This window comes from Mesoplodon densirostris, chromosome 3 (assembly GCF_025265405.1).
Source record: "Mesoplodon densirostris isolate mMesDen1 chromosome 3, mMesDen1 primary haplotype, whole genome shotgun sequence".
Taxonomy (NCBI): Eukaryota; Metazoa; Chordata; class Mammalia; order Artiodactyla; family Ziphiidae; genus Mesoplodon; species Mesoplodon densirostris.
Genome location: NC_082663.1, coordinates 44564632 through 44580414, shown reverse-complemented (window position 1 = coordinate 44580414; position 15783 = coordinate 44564632). Strand labels below are relative to the sequence as shown.

The 15783-nt window shown below is 40.4% G+C and overlaps 2 protein-coding genes across 2 annotated transcripts in view; both read left to right on the top strand.

Annotated features, from left to right (window-relative positions):
* The window catches only part of ANKRD55 (ankyrin repeat domain 55), a 96652-nt gene that overhangs the window by 20361 nt on the left and 60508 nt on the right, over positions 1-15783 (top strand). The window contains exon 2 of the mRNA XM_060091703.1: positions 12253-12375. Coding sequence (XP_059947686.1) covers positions 12253-12375 — 123 coding nt within the window. The remainder of the gene's footprint in view (positions 1-12252; positions 12376-15783) is intronic.
* On the top strand, positions 8430-9202 carry LOC132485211 (small ribosomal subunit protein eS4, X isoform-like). The gene has a single exon (XM_060091702.1). The coding sequence runs from the start codon at positions 8432-8434 to the stop codon at positions 9200-9202; it is 771 nt and encodes a 256-aa protein (XP_059947685.1). The 5' UTR covers positions 8430-8431.

Sequence of the window (15783 nt, the reverse complement as noted above, 5' to 3'; positions counted from 1 at the left end):
AGGGTGATTATTCACCAGGTTGGGTTTTATTCTGTACCTTTTATAAAGCAACAACTCCAATATAGTAAGAAGGGATTCCATTTCAGTTACCTTAAGGAACCCATGAGACAGTCATGAAGAGGGAGAAAACACAGTCAAGACAATGAAGACAGCCGTGGAAGCCCAGCTGACAGGATGACTACAAAAGGAGAGGTGCAAATCTAAAGGACTACAGAGAGACAGATTGGTTCAATCTCTGACACTTGGACAAGCCACCCAAATTGCATTTGTTTTCTTAAACTATTTTTAGGTGATCAAGGCACTTGGGGCAGTTTTACAAGTGGCCACAGTGGAGGGCCACTAGGAAGGATACCTTTCAAAGGACTCAAGGAAAACCCACTTCTCCAAAACCTTTTCAGCACAACAGTCATTGTTCATCAACAATAGGTGATTCATTACTTGGTTCTACACAGATATGAGAAAGACACATAGAATATTAATCACAGAAGGAACCTTAGAGGTCAACCTTCTACTCAATATAGACATCTCCTCAAGAGCATCCCAAGATATGCTTGATCAGAACCTGCTTAGACATGGGTAGTAATGAGGAGCACACAGCTCACAATATAATCCCTTCTAGTTCTGAATGGCTCTAGTTATTAAAAATCTTAATTATTTTAATTTCTACCCACCAATACTAGTTCTTCCCTCTGGATCTACAGAAAACAATCCTAAACTCTCTTCCAGCTTTTCCAACAGCTGTCATGTCCAACTAAGTCTGCTCTTCTGCAAACTAAACAAACCCCGCTTCTTCACCTATTCCTCTCCTTCCAGAGTCCCCAGTTAAAATGGCAAATTCCTGACGTGAACACTTCCCATTTCTTAAAAGTGAAAGAGGTGGGTGGTGTCATGCATTTGATCAAGAAGAAAGTAAGGAAGATCAAAGGAACAGTGTTCAAAATAACACTTGGCTTACTTTTTAATTTCCAAAGACTGGCTAGGCTAGCATAGTCCTTTGTAAAATCATTTAAGATTTATACTTGCCTACTTACCAAAGAACTTCTTGACACAATATTTTTAACATCAAGGAGATTTCCACAAGAAAACAAACCCCGCTTCTTCACCTATCTTCACCACTCATTTCCAATGAGTGAGAAAGCTATTGAACATGAATACTACATCAATCAGTCAGTCCATTTATTGCACACATACTAAAGGTCCTATGCATTGAAGATTGAGTTCTTTTTAAGAATTAGTAGCGGGCCTCCCTGGTGGCGCAGTGGTTGAGAGTCCGCCTGCCGATGCAGGGGATACGGGTTCGTGCCCCGGTCTGGGAGGATCCCATATGCCGCGGAGCGGCTGGGCCCGTGAGCCATGGCCTCTGGGCCTGCGCATCCGGAGCCTGTGCTCCGCAACGGGAGAGGCCACAACAGTGAGAGGCCCGCATACCGCAAAAAGAAAAAAAGAAAAAAAAAAAAAAAAAGAATTAGTAGCATTAAAATGAAAGTTCATTTTATGAAAATGCACTGTAGCGAGGCATCATCACTGAAGTTTAACGCAGACATGTTTCTTAGAACAACAAATTCCATTTCCCAGCACTATCCCCCACCCCATGTCCAGCAGAGATGCGAGCCATGGAATGGCATTCACAGGCCAGAGGAGTCACCCCGAGGAACAACACAGTGACGCTGAGATTCAAAGAAATACGGCATGTGTTGCATCACAAGTTTGGTTATGAAGAAAGGTCTGATTGTGGCCAGATACTTACCCTTGAGATAATATAGTTGCAAGACTTCGTCCCCACAGAATGAAATCCCTTCTTTTCCACTCCCACGGCATGAAGGTTGCTTTGAGTATTTGTTCTCAGCTGGCACATGCAGAAAGCTTGCAGCTATTTTTCTCTTTAAAATGTTAGAAAGGGGCCTCCCTGGTGGCGCAAGTGGTTGAGAGTCCGCCTGCCGATGCAGGGGATACGGGTTCGTGCCCCGGTCTGGGAGGATCCCATATGCCGCGGAGCGGCTGGGCCCGTGAGCCATGGCCGCTGAGCCTGTGCGTCCGGAGCCTGCGCGTCCGGAGCCTGTGCTCCGCAACGGGGGAGGCCACAACAGTGAGAGGCCCGCATACCGCAAAAAAAAAAAAAAAAAAAGAAAAATGTTAGAAAGAAACTCCTTTTCCTCCTCCCATATGACTGGCACTTTATAAAATACTCTTAAAGCCTCAGCCAGTACACCCTGAGGGACTGTAGGAGAAAACGCGAGAAATAGCAAAATGTTTCAGCTCACAAAATCTCTACAGCCTGCTGAGCAAGGCAGAGGGTCTCTTTAAGGGGAAAGAAGACAGAGGTTCCTATCTATGTCAGCGTAGTAATGGTGATAATATATTATTGTTGACATACTTTGAATACTTTGTGCCAGGCATTGCACTTTATGTGGATGAACTCATTTAGCTCTCAGAACAACCCTGTAATGTAAATACTATTCTTACCCATTTGACAAGAGAGGAATGAGAATAAAGAGGTTAAGTAATTTGCCCAAGATCACACAGCTATCAGGAAATTGGCAGTGCTAGGATTCACACTCTGGAGGCTGGGCTCTTACTGTTTTTCTATATTGCTTGCATGTATGCATGCTGTGTATCATATGATGTATATGATGAGTCACATGACACTAATTTGCTTTCAATGCCAGCCAACTGTATCAATGACCTTAAACTTGTTCCTACATGGCCAGAGTGTTCCAAACTGGCTTTTTTAAAAATTTTATTTATTTATTTAATTTTTGGCTGCATTGGGTCTTCGCTGCTGCACGCGGGCTTTCTCTAGTTGCAGTGAGCGGGGGCTACTCTTTGTTGCGGTGCGCGGGCTTCTCATTGCGGTGGCTTCTCTTGTTGCAGAGCACAGGCTCTAGGCGTGCGGGCTTCAGTAGTTGCGGCACACGGGCTTCAGTAGTTGTGGCTCGTGGGCTCTAGAGCGCAGGCTCAGTAGTTGTGGCGCACGGGCTTAGTTGCTCCGCGGCACGTGGGATCTTCCCGGACCAGGGCTCGAACCCGTGTCCCCTGCATTGGTAGGCAGATTCTTAACCAGTGCGCCACCAGGGAAGCCCCCAAACTGGCTTTTAATTCTGTCCAGCAGAACTGGCACCATCCTGGCTCAGGGCCCAGGTCAAGGCCCAGAGAGACTCTTTATCACCAGTGGGTGGCAATATTGTTACATGGAGCCATCAGGGTGCAGTGAAGGCCTGGCATCTTCCCTAAAAGTGAAAAGACCTCCCCACCTTATGGATAGATCATTCCAGGCAGCTCCCAAAACACAATTTCTTTACTGTTCCCAAAGCACCCAAGATAATCCTGAGGGAGGATAGAGTGATCTGGATTAGGAGGATGCCCAGGAAACTATTTGCATAAATCATTCTTCCTCCTGTCCTGCCATAACATCCCTGGTATATCTCAATCATAAATTACACACTTCCTTTCCCATTAGGGCATGTTTTTCTTAGGAACAGAGAGACTCTACAACGTTTGTACCTGCAATTTCACTAGCCCATGGTAGATGTTAAGTAACTGGATGAATGAATAAATTTCAGTTCTTCAGATGCAATCAGTTCCACTCCAAAAAACAATCTAAGAAATATCTGTGGAATCTTCTGTAGTTGCCCAAAAATGAATTCAGACTTCACTAGTGACTCTAGGCTGCATTCAGCCACCCAAGGATTCTCAGAATAGAATGAACCAAAGAAATCCTCCCAAGACCCTCTGGCCTGGACTCTTGAAACTGCAGTACCCAATCTATCCTTACATTGACCTGGCTGTTCCACGAAACGGTCTCAACTTAAGCAGAACAAATGCCAAGCTGACCTCTGGGTAATTTCAACAAAGTAGGCCCAGTAATTGATGCAGTCAAGGGTTTTCCCAAGGAACTCTGCAATAACCCAGAGACAGAATCACTATGTGAAGGAACCCATATTTGTGTAAAATTTGAGAAGCTTTGAAGAAGGTCCTCTAATCTAAAACATTTCTAGCAGCCTGTCATATTTCTGCAATCCTACTATTAAAAAGTTGGGCCCTTGGAATTAAGTTGATAATTTATGACACATCCAGAAAACTGTTTACAAGGTTTCTAACCATGAAAAATGAGGGAAACAGATGATTTCCAAAAAGCCTATCCTTCCAATTTTAGGTAAAAATTAATAAAAATTTAAAACATGTACCTGTTTTTAAAAAAATCTAGGGTATTTATAAAGGTCAGAATTTTTTAAATATATGTATGTTTTTCCTTTTTCAGCACTTTGTCAAATATCAAGGACTTGTTTTCTCTATTACAGACACACAAGGCTCTGTCTACCCTTCTAGTAGTAACACATTAATGTAAAGCTAGTAACACACACTCCTCTCTCACCACTTAAAACGTGATTTATTTTGATGATTATATTATTATTATTATTATTTTTTTGCGGTATGTGGGCCTCTCACTGTTGTGGCCTCTCCCATTGCAGAGCACAAGCTCCGGACGCCCAGGCTCAGCGGCCATGGCTCACGGGCCCAGCCGCTCCGCGGCATGTGGGATCTTCCCAGACCGGGGCACGAACCTGTTTCCCCTGCATCGGCAGGCGGACTCTCAACCACTGCGCCACCAGGGAAGCCCTATTTTGATGATTATAAATGATATAATGATTATAAATTCGTTGTAGAGAATTGGGAAATATAGAAAGTACTGAATAATATCTAAAACTTATCTCTATTGATGTTTGATGCATCATCTTCTTGTCTTTTATATTTTTCATGTATACATAGATAACTTTTTATAAAATATAATCTGCATCTGTTCACATGCTTCTTTCTTCCTGTTTCCTTTATGTCTGTTTTCCATTCTCTCTACTTTCAGTCTCTCTCCCTTGGTGAATTTTAGAATTTTTCTTTATGCATCCATATTTAAGTCTATCTGTTTAATTTTCACACAGTTAGGCAAAAGCCATTCAAACCATGCTCCTCCTCTAAAGCTGAATGGAAAGAAAGATAAATAGATGATAAATAGATGGTAGATAGATGCTACCAGATAGATGGATAGGTAGACAAAAAAATAGACAGATAATAGATAGTGAGATGGATAAGTAAAGAAGGAAGGAGAGAAGAAAGAATTTATATATTGTTTGTTTATGTAGATCTTCTGCATACCTTAAATGATTTTGTGACCTTTGATAGAAAAAAAATTTTCTTGCCTCTATTTTAGATTCCCCCAGGACCATCAGTTATCCTTCTCCTCATTCTTGTTACTTCTACTTCACCCTTCATCATTTCTACAGAAATTCTTTGTACTATCTTAGGCCTAATTATTTGCATTGACTACAATTTAAATTGACTGTTTCTATACAGCGTCTATGGAAGCTCCTTCATTTCCTATTTCCTAATCACTCTGTAGTTTAGTATGGTATCTTAGGGTTAGAAGAAACCCTGAAATACATTCTGTTTTGCCTCACACATCTTCCCTTCCCCATACCTTGTGCTTCACTCTGTGTCTGAATTCCTTCTGCAACACACTCCCTTGGTGACCACCTAGCCAAGACTGACATCTTATTTTTTTTTTAAGATTTTTTTTTGAGGTGGACTATTTTTAAAGTCTTTATTGAATTTGTTACAATAGTGCTTCTGTTTTATGTTTTGTTTTTATGGCCGCGAGGCATGTGGGATCTTGGCACCCTGACCAGGGATCGAACCCACAACCCCTGAATTGGAAGGCAAAGTCTTAACCACTGGACCACCAGGGAAGTCCCAAGATTGACATCTTTAATTACAGAAAGTTCACTACCTCTTGAGGAGACCTAGGATATTTTTACAGTTCTCTGACCATTAAAATACTCTTCTGTCATTCTCACCCACTGCTATTTCTAACTGCTGGAATTTCACATAAAAGTTTAACCATAAACTTGACTAAAAGCTCTTTGAAAAATAATCCTGTTTACAGTAGCATCAAAAAGAATAAAATACTTAGGAATAAAATTAACCAAGAAGGCAAAAGACTTATACACTGAAAACTATATTGTTGAAAGAAATTAGACACCAATAAATGGAAAGATGTCTTGTGTTTCATGGATTGAAAGACAATATTGTTAAGATGTCACTACTACCCAAAGAGATTTACAGATTTGATGCAATCCCTAACAAAATCCCAATGATGTTTTTGCAGAAATATAAAAATCCATCCTAAAATTCATATGGAATTTCAAGGGACCGAGATAGCCAAGAAAAATCTTACAAAAGAAGAACAAAGTTGGAGGTCTCACACTTCCTGATTTCAAACCATACTACAAAGCTACAGCAATCAAAACAGTGTAGTACTGGCATAAAGACAAACATATAGCTCCATGGAATAGAACTGGGAGTCTAGAAATAACCTCATATATCTATGGTCAACTTAGGGGTCAACTGAGGAGCCAACAAGGGTGCCAAGACCATTCAATGGGGGAAGAATTGTCTTTTCAGCAATAGTGCAGAAACAACTGGACAGCCACATGCAAAATGATGAAGTCAGACCCTTACCTTAACACCATCTACAAAAAATAACTCAAAATGGATCAACAATCTAATCATAAGACCTAAAACTATAAAACTCTTAGAAGAAAACATAGGGGGAAAGCTTCATGACATTGAATTTGTCAATAGAGTAAGTCCCCTACATACGAACCTTCAAGTTGCAAACTTACAAAAATGCAAATGTGAGTTTGCATGTCCAATCACGTAAGTTAGTTCACATGCCTGGCTCACATTGTCACGTGTGTGCATCCTCTACAAGTGGTTGTGCTTTTGTGTACCATACGGTACTGTATAAAGTTCAGTAGTACAGCATCCTTATTGCAAGCCCAGGATGTCTGGAAGCAAGCATAAAAGCAGTGGTGATGTAGCTGGTACTACTGTACTTTTCAAGGTACTGTACAGTAAGATTAAAAATGTTTTCATTATTTTTTGTTTGTTTTTTATGTATTATTTGTGTGAAAAGTACTGTAAACCTATTACAGTACAGTACCATATAGCCAATTGTGTTTGTTGGGTACCTAGGCTCATTTTGTTGGACTTACAAACACACTCTCAGAACAAAACTTGTTCATATGTAGGGGACTTACTGTAATTTCTTAGATGTGATGTCAAAAGCACAGACAACAGAAGGTAGACAAATTGAACTCCATCAAAGTTAAATGCTTTTATACATCAATACTATCAACAGAGCAATAAGGCAACAGAATGGGAGAAAATGTATACAAATTATATATCTAATATAGAGTTAATATCCAGAATATATAAAGAATTTCTACCACTTAACAGAAAAACAAACAACCCCAGTTAAAAATGGGCAAAGGACTTAGACATTTCTCCAAAGAAGATATACAGATGGCCAAAAAGCACATGAAAAGATGCTCAGCATCACTAATCATAGGGAAATGCAAATCAAGACCATAAGATATCACTTCACACCCATTAGCCTAGCTATTATTACAACAAACAAACACAAGAAGCAAAAACAGGAAATAAAAGTGTTGGTAAGGACATGGGGAAATTGGAACCCTTGTGCATTGTTGGTGAGAATATAAAATGTTGCAGCCACATTGGAAAACAGTACAGTGGTTCCTTAAAAAATTAAAAATAGAATTATCATGTGATCCAGCAATTTCACTTCTAAGTATATACTCGAAAGAGTCTGAAAGAGTTATTTGTATACTGATGTTTGCAGCAGCATTAGTCACAATAGCCAAAAGGTGGAAACAACCCAAGTGTCCACCAGTAGATGAATGAATAAACAAAATGTGGTACATACGTACAACAGATTATCATTCAACCTTTAAAAAGAAGGAAATTCTGACACATACTACAATGTGGGTGAATCTCGAGGACATTATGCTAAGTGAAATAAGCCAGTAACGAAAGGACAAATACTATTGATTCCACTTAAATGAGATATCTAGAGTGGTCAAATTCATAGAGACAGAAAATGGAATGGTGGTTTCCAGGAGATGGAGGGGAGGGAGGAATGGGGAGTTTTTTGTCTAAAGGATACAGAGTTTGAGTTTTAGAAGCTGAAAAGAGTTCTGGAGATGAATAGTGGTGATGGTTGCACAACAATGTGAATGTACATCAAGCCACTGAACTCTACACTTAAATATGGTTAAAATGGCATATGTTATGTATATTTACCACGGTTTTTTTAATTTAAAAAACAAAACAAAACAAACCTCTTCAAATATCCAAAGGCAACCATCATGACCACACAGAGTAATCTTCACAGAGTAAACAGATCTGTTTCCTTCCACTGTTCATCAGGTGACATGAAGTCCAGTCATACTCTGGTCACTCTCCTCGGAATGTTCTCCAGCTACCTATAGCCCATTTAATCCATGGGCCATAGACCTCAACATGACACTGACCAGTTAAGAATAGAAAAAAAGCTCTTTCCGTGCCTAGCACAGCCATGGTTCATGGTCCCAAGAAGCACCTGAAGCGCGTAGCAGCTCCAAAGCATTGGATGCTGGATAAACTGACTGGTATGTTTGCTCCTCGTCCATCTACCAGTCCCCACAAGCTGAGGGAATGTCTCCCCCTAATTATTTTCCTAAGGAACAGACTTAAATATGCCCTGACAGGAGATGAAGTAAAGAAGATCTGCATGCAGTGTTTCATTAAGATTGATAGCAAGGTCCGCGCTGATATAACCTACCCTGCTGGTATTATGGATGTCATCAGCATTGACAAGACTGGAGAGACAGTCTGTGACACCAAGGGTCGCTTTGCTCTTAATCATATTACACCTGAGGAGGCCAAGTATAAGTTATGCAAAGTGAGAAAGATCTTTGTGGGGACAAAAGGAATCCCTCATCTGGTAACCCATGATGCTCGCACCATCCGCTACCCTGATCCCCTCATCAAGGTGAATGACACCATTCAGATTGATTTGGAGACTGGCAAGATTACTGATTTCATCAAATTTGACACTGGTGACCTGTGCATGGTGACTGGAGGTGCTAACCTGGGAAGAATTGATGTGATCACTAACCAGGAGAGACATCCTGGTTCTTTTGATGTAGTTCACGTGAAAGATGCCAATGGCAATAGCTTTGCCACCCGGCTCTCCAACATCTTCGCTATTGGCAAAGGCAACAAACCATGGATCTCTCCTCCTCATGGAAAGGGTGTCCGCCTTACCATTGCTGAGGAGAGAAACAAGAGACTGGCAGCCAAATAGAGCAGTGGATAAAATGATCTCTAAGTGACGTGATTGGGAAAGTCTTTGTACTTAGAGATAATACTACATAATTAAAAGCCTCTTTAGTGTTAAAAAAAATGGAAAAAGCCTATTATCTCCCTCAGTCTCATTACTAGACTATTATCACTGCAGCCAGAGATCTACTAGTTTACTGTCACACTGTTAATTCCTATCGTGTTAATTGCCCAACTAAATCCCTAAATGCTTTTTTAGTGTGCCACCACTAAAACCTTCTGTTAGTTAGAACTCTTGCAGTGATTAAAAAGAAAAACAAACACATAAAATCTATGCAGACTGACTTAAGCAAAAAAAGAAATTTATTGGGACATGTAAATGTTCCAGAAATGGTGCTGGCTTAAGGTATGGCTTGATTCAGAAATTAAAATGATGTCATCAGGTCTCAATTATTTCTTTCTCTTAGCCCAGCTCTGCTCTTCTTCTGTTGTCTTCATTCATAAGCTCTCCACCCATAAGATGCACCCCCCATAACTCCCAGTTTCATGGGTGGTAGAACAAAACTTGTTCCCAGCAACCCCAAAATATCCAAAATATCATTGCCTTTTATGGGCTCTGATTGAGGCACATCCCTGAACCAGTATCTGTGGCCACGATAATGCTGGTGCCGAATGGCTAGTTCTAGGTCACATGTTCTGGCCCTGAGCAGGAATGTAGTCAACCCCCTGTGCTGAAAGTGGAGAGGAAGTGGTCCCTAGAGAATAATCAGGTTAAGGTCACCAGCAGGGTGAGGGGATATTGAGGAACAAAAACTACAGGTTCAACCGCCCTTCACTTAGTTCAACTGGGTATTTCACAGACTAAATGTTTATCCCTATTAAATACAATGTTATTAGAATCCTTCTGGCAAGTTGTTTGGAATTCTAATTCTATCAGGCAATGCATTCCTTGTTTCTCTCAGCTGTATGTACTCTACAGTCTGATGAATGTGCCTTACAGATTTTATTGCATTCAGTGATGAACAGGTTATAAACACGTTTATATATGTTATATGAACACATTGTATAAGATATAAACAGGCTATAAACACAGCATACCTTGTACCTCAGCATACCTCGTACCACAGCATACCTCAGTACCTCACTTCAGTACTTCTGAGGTGACATCACCAGCATCTATGGATGTGGTCATACAACCAGATACTAGGCCCACCTTTGTGCTTGGGTCTGGGCCCTATTTCTTGTGTCCAAAGACATTGTGAGCAATATTCACAAAATGTCTATAGACTCCTGGGGGAGTTTCTAATAGAGAGTGAATGTTCTATACAATCTATGGATCTTTTAGCTAGCCATCATCAGAGAGACCTTTTTCTCCACATGTCCCAGATTTCAAATGCTCTCTAAATTTGCACACTATCAGAAAAAAAAAAAGGTAACAGTAGTAGTACCAAAGTATATATAGCATTTACTACACACTATACCCTGTCCTAAGAGCACATAGGATTAAATATTAACTCATTTACGCCTCACAGCAACCTTATGAGATGCATGGTTGTCATCATCATCATCTCCATTTTAAAGACAAGGAAACTAAGGCCCAGAGAGGGTAACTGGCCCAAATTTACACAGCTAGTTAGTACAAACTAGGAATTGAACCCCAGTGGTATGGCTCCAGGATCCTTACACTCACGCAGAAGTGGCATCTGCCTTTCACATCCCTCACTGCTCACTTCCAGCCCTCAGACAAATGTAAAGGTGAGAAGGCTTTAAAAGCAACAGCTACAGTAACAAACCTATCATGGATAAATTAACGAGCAGCTACTCACTTTACAACGGAGTTTGTTGTTGTAAGTGAATCATTTTTAATGACAAGCTTCTCCTGGGACAGTTCAACTGGTTAAAAAGTCATTGGTGACTTCCCAGAAATACTGGGACTGAAAAACAAAGCCCAATCCTTCCCAACCAAAGGGTTAGGACCACTGCCAACTAAAGATCAATTAGAACTGTAAAGTATCTCTAGCATAATGCCTACACTAGTAGAAAAACGCAATTTTAAAAACTTTTCTTGTACACATGTATTTTCCCTGAACCATGGCCATGTGTGGGAGAAATTAAGTAGAGGGGCTCAGCCCAGCACCTCACAAGGGGTGTTTCTGTAAACAAAACTTGTCTCCCAGCCCTTCCATTACTACCCTGGGGTCACTTGACCCACAGTTCTCTTGTCACCTTTGATAATACTATTAGTTGGTTCAGTCATGCACAAAGGTATGATTCAGGTGGCTACCAAATTCAAAGGACTTGCATACAGCTGTTTCTTCTGGGAACACCATGTCATGAAACCTCAGATGGTTCAGATGAAGGGCTTCTGTGAAGGGACTACATACAGAGATGAGGCAGGGTTGAAAGGACAATGTTTGTTACCACAGGGAGCCCAGTGAGGGCTGGTTCTGGGGAGGAGGACCCTCCTGGTGGGAGAGCTACTGCTAGACCCTGAACTAGGGGAAAGCAGGAGGAAATGCCGCATCTCTCTTCTCCTCACCACTCTCCTACCAGTGCCTCCCATGGACACTGAGGGCCAGGGGGCCTGGGTGATGTGGTCATCAAGGTTAGCCTTCAGGGTTCAGAGCAAGAGGAAAAGGGTAGAGAGTCCAACTAGAGAACAGAGAATAAGGAACATAATATCTCCTTCAAAGGTGGGTAAACTGAGTCATTGAAAGGGAAAGTAACATATTTCAGATCAAAAAGGAAACCCGGAACCAAGATAAGGGCTCCACTTCCCAATCTGGTCTCACTGATTTCAAGTAGTCCAAATACTTGGAGAGAATCATTAAATCTCAGAGGACACCTAATCCCTCAGGCTCCTTCCCAATATATGGTGATGTTACAACACAGCCCACAGTGGGCCACCTTTCTTCACAAGTGGTAAGGTGCATGTGATCAGGATGACTCAGCCTTCTGCCTGGATTCACCAGAGAGATTTTTATGAATCACTTGTGTGGGTGATGCTTTGGGTGTTGTTATTCTTTCAGTGAATTATCTCCACACAGTAAGTTTGTCTCTGTTTGATTCATGAAGGTGATTCATCTGAAGAAGTTGACCTGACCATGGTTTATCAGGCAGCATCTAATGGAGATGTCAATGCTTTGACTGCTGTGATTCGGGAAGACCCTTCCATCCTAGAATGCTGTGACAGTGAAGGTGAGCTATTTATGCATTTTGAATCCTGCAGAATGTTCTGATTTATCCTTTTAGAGATGGCCTCCAGAGGTGAACAATGTTAATAAAATTATATTTGACAAGCTACTTTGATACTGGAGGGTCAAGGAATAACCTGCCTGTAGCCGTGTGCAGGTTCCTCAGTATTTTATTTAATGAGAGTCATGGACACAAATCTTCAAATTCTTTTACATCACCTCTTCTCATGAAGTTGTTTGGTTTGAGTTTGTCTTCAACTTCTTTGTATGAGTGACTAAAGTAGATAGGCCAATTAGTTGAAGTTAGAAAATGGGTATGAAAAGAGGAGGCTATTTTTGGTAGCAGTAGATGTTGGGAAAGTGCGGCTATTAAAGCCAGAGAGCAAGGGCTTCTGCTTCTGGGAAGATGGAGTAGAAGTAGTTTTTGCTTTATTCCTTCTGCTAAATACAGCTAAAACTCCTGGACATTGTATATAGCATAAACATAAGAACACTCTGGAAGGTGGAGAGAAAATGACAGACTAGCTAGGACCATGGGACCCAAGGAATGACATAGTGGTGAGTTTCCTGGGCTTCCTTTTTGCCTCATACTTCCCAGACTTGGAGCTGAAGAAGCTGACAACATAGGAATGCCAGTGGACAGAGGTCAAAAAAGCCCCCAACAAAAGCCTTCTCTCTAGCCAAAGAACAAAAAAGGGACTGCATAACAAGACAGAAAACTTTTAGACAATAATGAGTCTACTCCATCAAACACTACCACCAAAAAAACAAAAAACAAAAAACTATGACCCCAACCCCACTCATTCCAGCAAAGACCAAGCGTGGAGCCTGGGCCTCCACCTTCACATAGTAATGAAGTCTCCATATCCCCACTGCTGAGGCAGTGTCAGAGGAATCCTTCTTGAGAATTAGGACTCTCACCACAATGCAGTAATGAAGAGTCTTCTCCCTTAGATGTCAATGAAGACTAAGTAGGGGACTTAGACTTCTAATCCCACCTGGCAATAATGAAGTGGCACACCCCCCTTCACTTACCCTTTGGAGCAGTATCAGAGAAAACCAGCTAAAATAGAGGATTTAAGTAAGATTTAGGCAGCTTATAATTCAATACCCCAAATGTCCAAGTTTCGGTAGAAAATCACTTGACATACCAAGTATCAGTAAGACCTCAAACTGAATGGAAAAAGACAATCAATAGATGCCAACACTGAGATGACAGATGTTAGAATTATCTGGCAAAGATCTTCAAGTAGCCGTGAAAAAAATGCTTCAATGAGCAATTACAAATATGCTCGAAACAAATGAAAAAATAGAAAGGCTCAGCAAAGAAATACAGATATAAAGAACCAAATGGAAAATTTTTAAACTTAAAAATACAATAATTACAATTAAAAACTCTATGGCTAAGCTCAGCAGCAGAATGAGGAAGCAGAGGAAAGGATCAATGAACTTGAAAATAGAACAATAGAAATGAAACAAATCTGAACAACTGAAAGAAAACGGGGTTAAAAAATGAAGATGAAGACAAAGAAGAACCAGGAGGAGAAGAAAAAGGGGGAGGAGAAGAAGAAGAAGTGGCAGCCTCAAGGACCTATGGAACTATAACAAAGGATTTAGCATTGGTTTCTCTATCCTAGTATTTCTAGGAAGTCATTAATGATTTTTAACCAGTTGACCTGTCCCAAGAGGAGCTTGGGATTCCCTTATCATGACAATAAAATGTTTTGTAAAGTGTGTGGGTGCTCCCTAATTTATCCATGGTAGTTTTTTGTTTGTTCGTTTTTTAAAGCAGAATTACTTGTACATCTGCCTTGGGGTTAGAAGTTGGGAATGAGAAGAGTCAAAGGTTAAACACCACTTGTGTGATAAATACAAGAGTCAGACTGATTGCTTTCAATCCTGGCTTGTACTAACTGATTATGAATGGAAACAAAGATACAACATATCAAAATATGTGGCACCTAGCTAAAGCAATGCTAAGAGGGAAATTTATGGCACTAAATACATTAGAAAAGAGGAAAAGTATTGGTCATAATCTAAGTTCTCACCTCAAGAACCTAGAAAAAGTGGAGTAAAATAAGCCCAAAGCAAATGAAAAGAAAGAAGTAATAGGGCCTCCCTGGTGGCGCAGTGGTTGAGAGTCCGCCTGCCGATGCAGGGGACACGGGTTCGTGCCCCGATCCCGGAGGATCCCACGTGCCGCGGAGCGGCTGGGCCCGCGAGCCATGGCCGCGGGGCCTGTGTGTCCGGAGCCTGTGCTCCGCAACGGGAGAGGCCACAGCAGTGAGAGGCCTAATTCTTTGAAAAGATCAATAAAATTGACAAACCTCTAGCAATAATGACAAAAAGAAAATGTAAGAAGACACAAATTATCACTATCAGGAATGACCCTGCAGATAATAAGAAAATACAACAAGCCACTCTGCACACATAATTTGAGTATTTAGATGAAATGGATCAATTCCTCAAAAAAGATAAACTACCACAGTTCATCCAATAGGAAACATTATTTGAATAGTCCTATAACTATTCAGGAACTTAAATTCATAATTTAAAAATTCTCACAAAAAGACATCATCAGGCCTAGATGATTCCACTGGAAACTTCTACAAACTTTTAAATAAAATTCATATCAACTCTGCATAATCTCTTCCAGAAAAGATAAGAGGAGGAAACTTTTCCTGGTTATGATTATGAAGCTAGTATTACTCTGATATCAAAATGTGACAAAGATGATACAAAAAATAAACCTACAGACCAATACTCCACATGAATACGGATACAGACAGACATCCTTAGCAAAATATCAGCAAATAGAATTTAGTAATATATAAAATTAATTATATACCATGACCAAGTGTGGTTTGTTCTAGGAATATAAGTCTGTTTCAATACTTGAAACTCAATCTATGTAATCCATCATATTAACCAGCTACAGAAGAAAAATCACATGATCATATCAATGGATGCAGAAAAAGCATTTGACAAAACTTAGCACACATTCATGATTTAAAACTCTCAGAAAATAGGAATAGAGGGGAACTTCCTCAATTTGATAAAGGGTATCTACAAAAAAACTCTAGAGCTAACATTTTACTTACTGGTGAAAGACTGAATGCTTTGCCCCTAAGATGGGCAACAAAGCAAAAATGCCCTCTGTCTCTCATATTCAGCATAGTACTTAGCCAGTGCAAAAAGGCAAGAAAAGGAGGTAAAAAATGAAAAGCATACATATTGAAAAAGAAAAATAAAACTGTTCATTTTTTTGCACAGCTTGATTGTCTACATAGAATATCCTAAGGAACCTACCAAAACTCCTGCAACTAGTGAGTTGAGCAAGGTCACAGGACACAAGATCAATACACAAAAATAAATTTATATCTATATATTAGAAATGAACACATGGACCCCA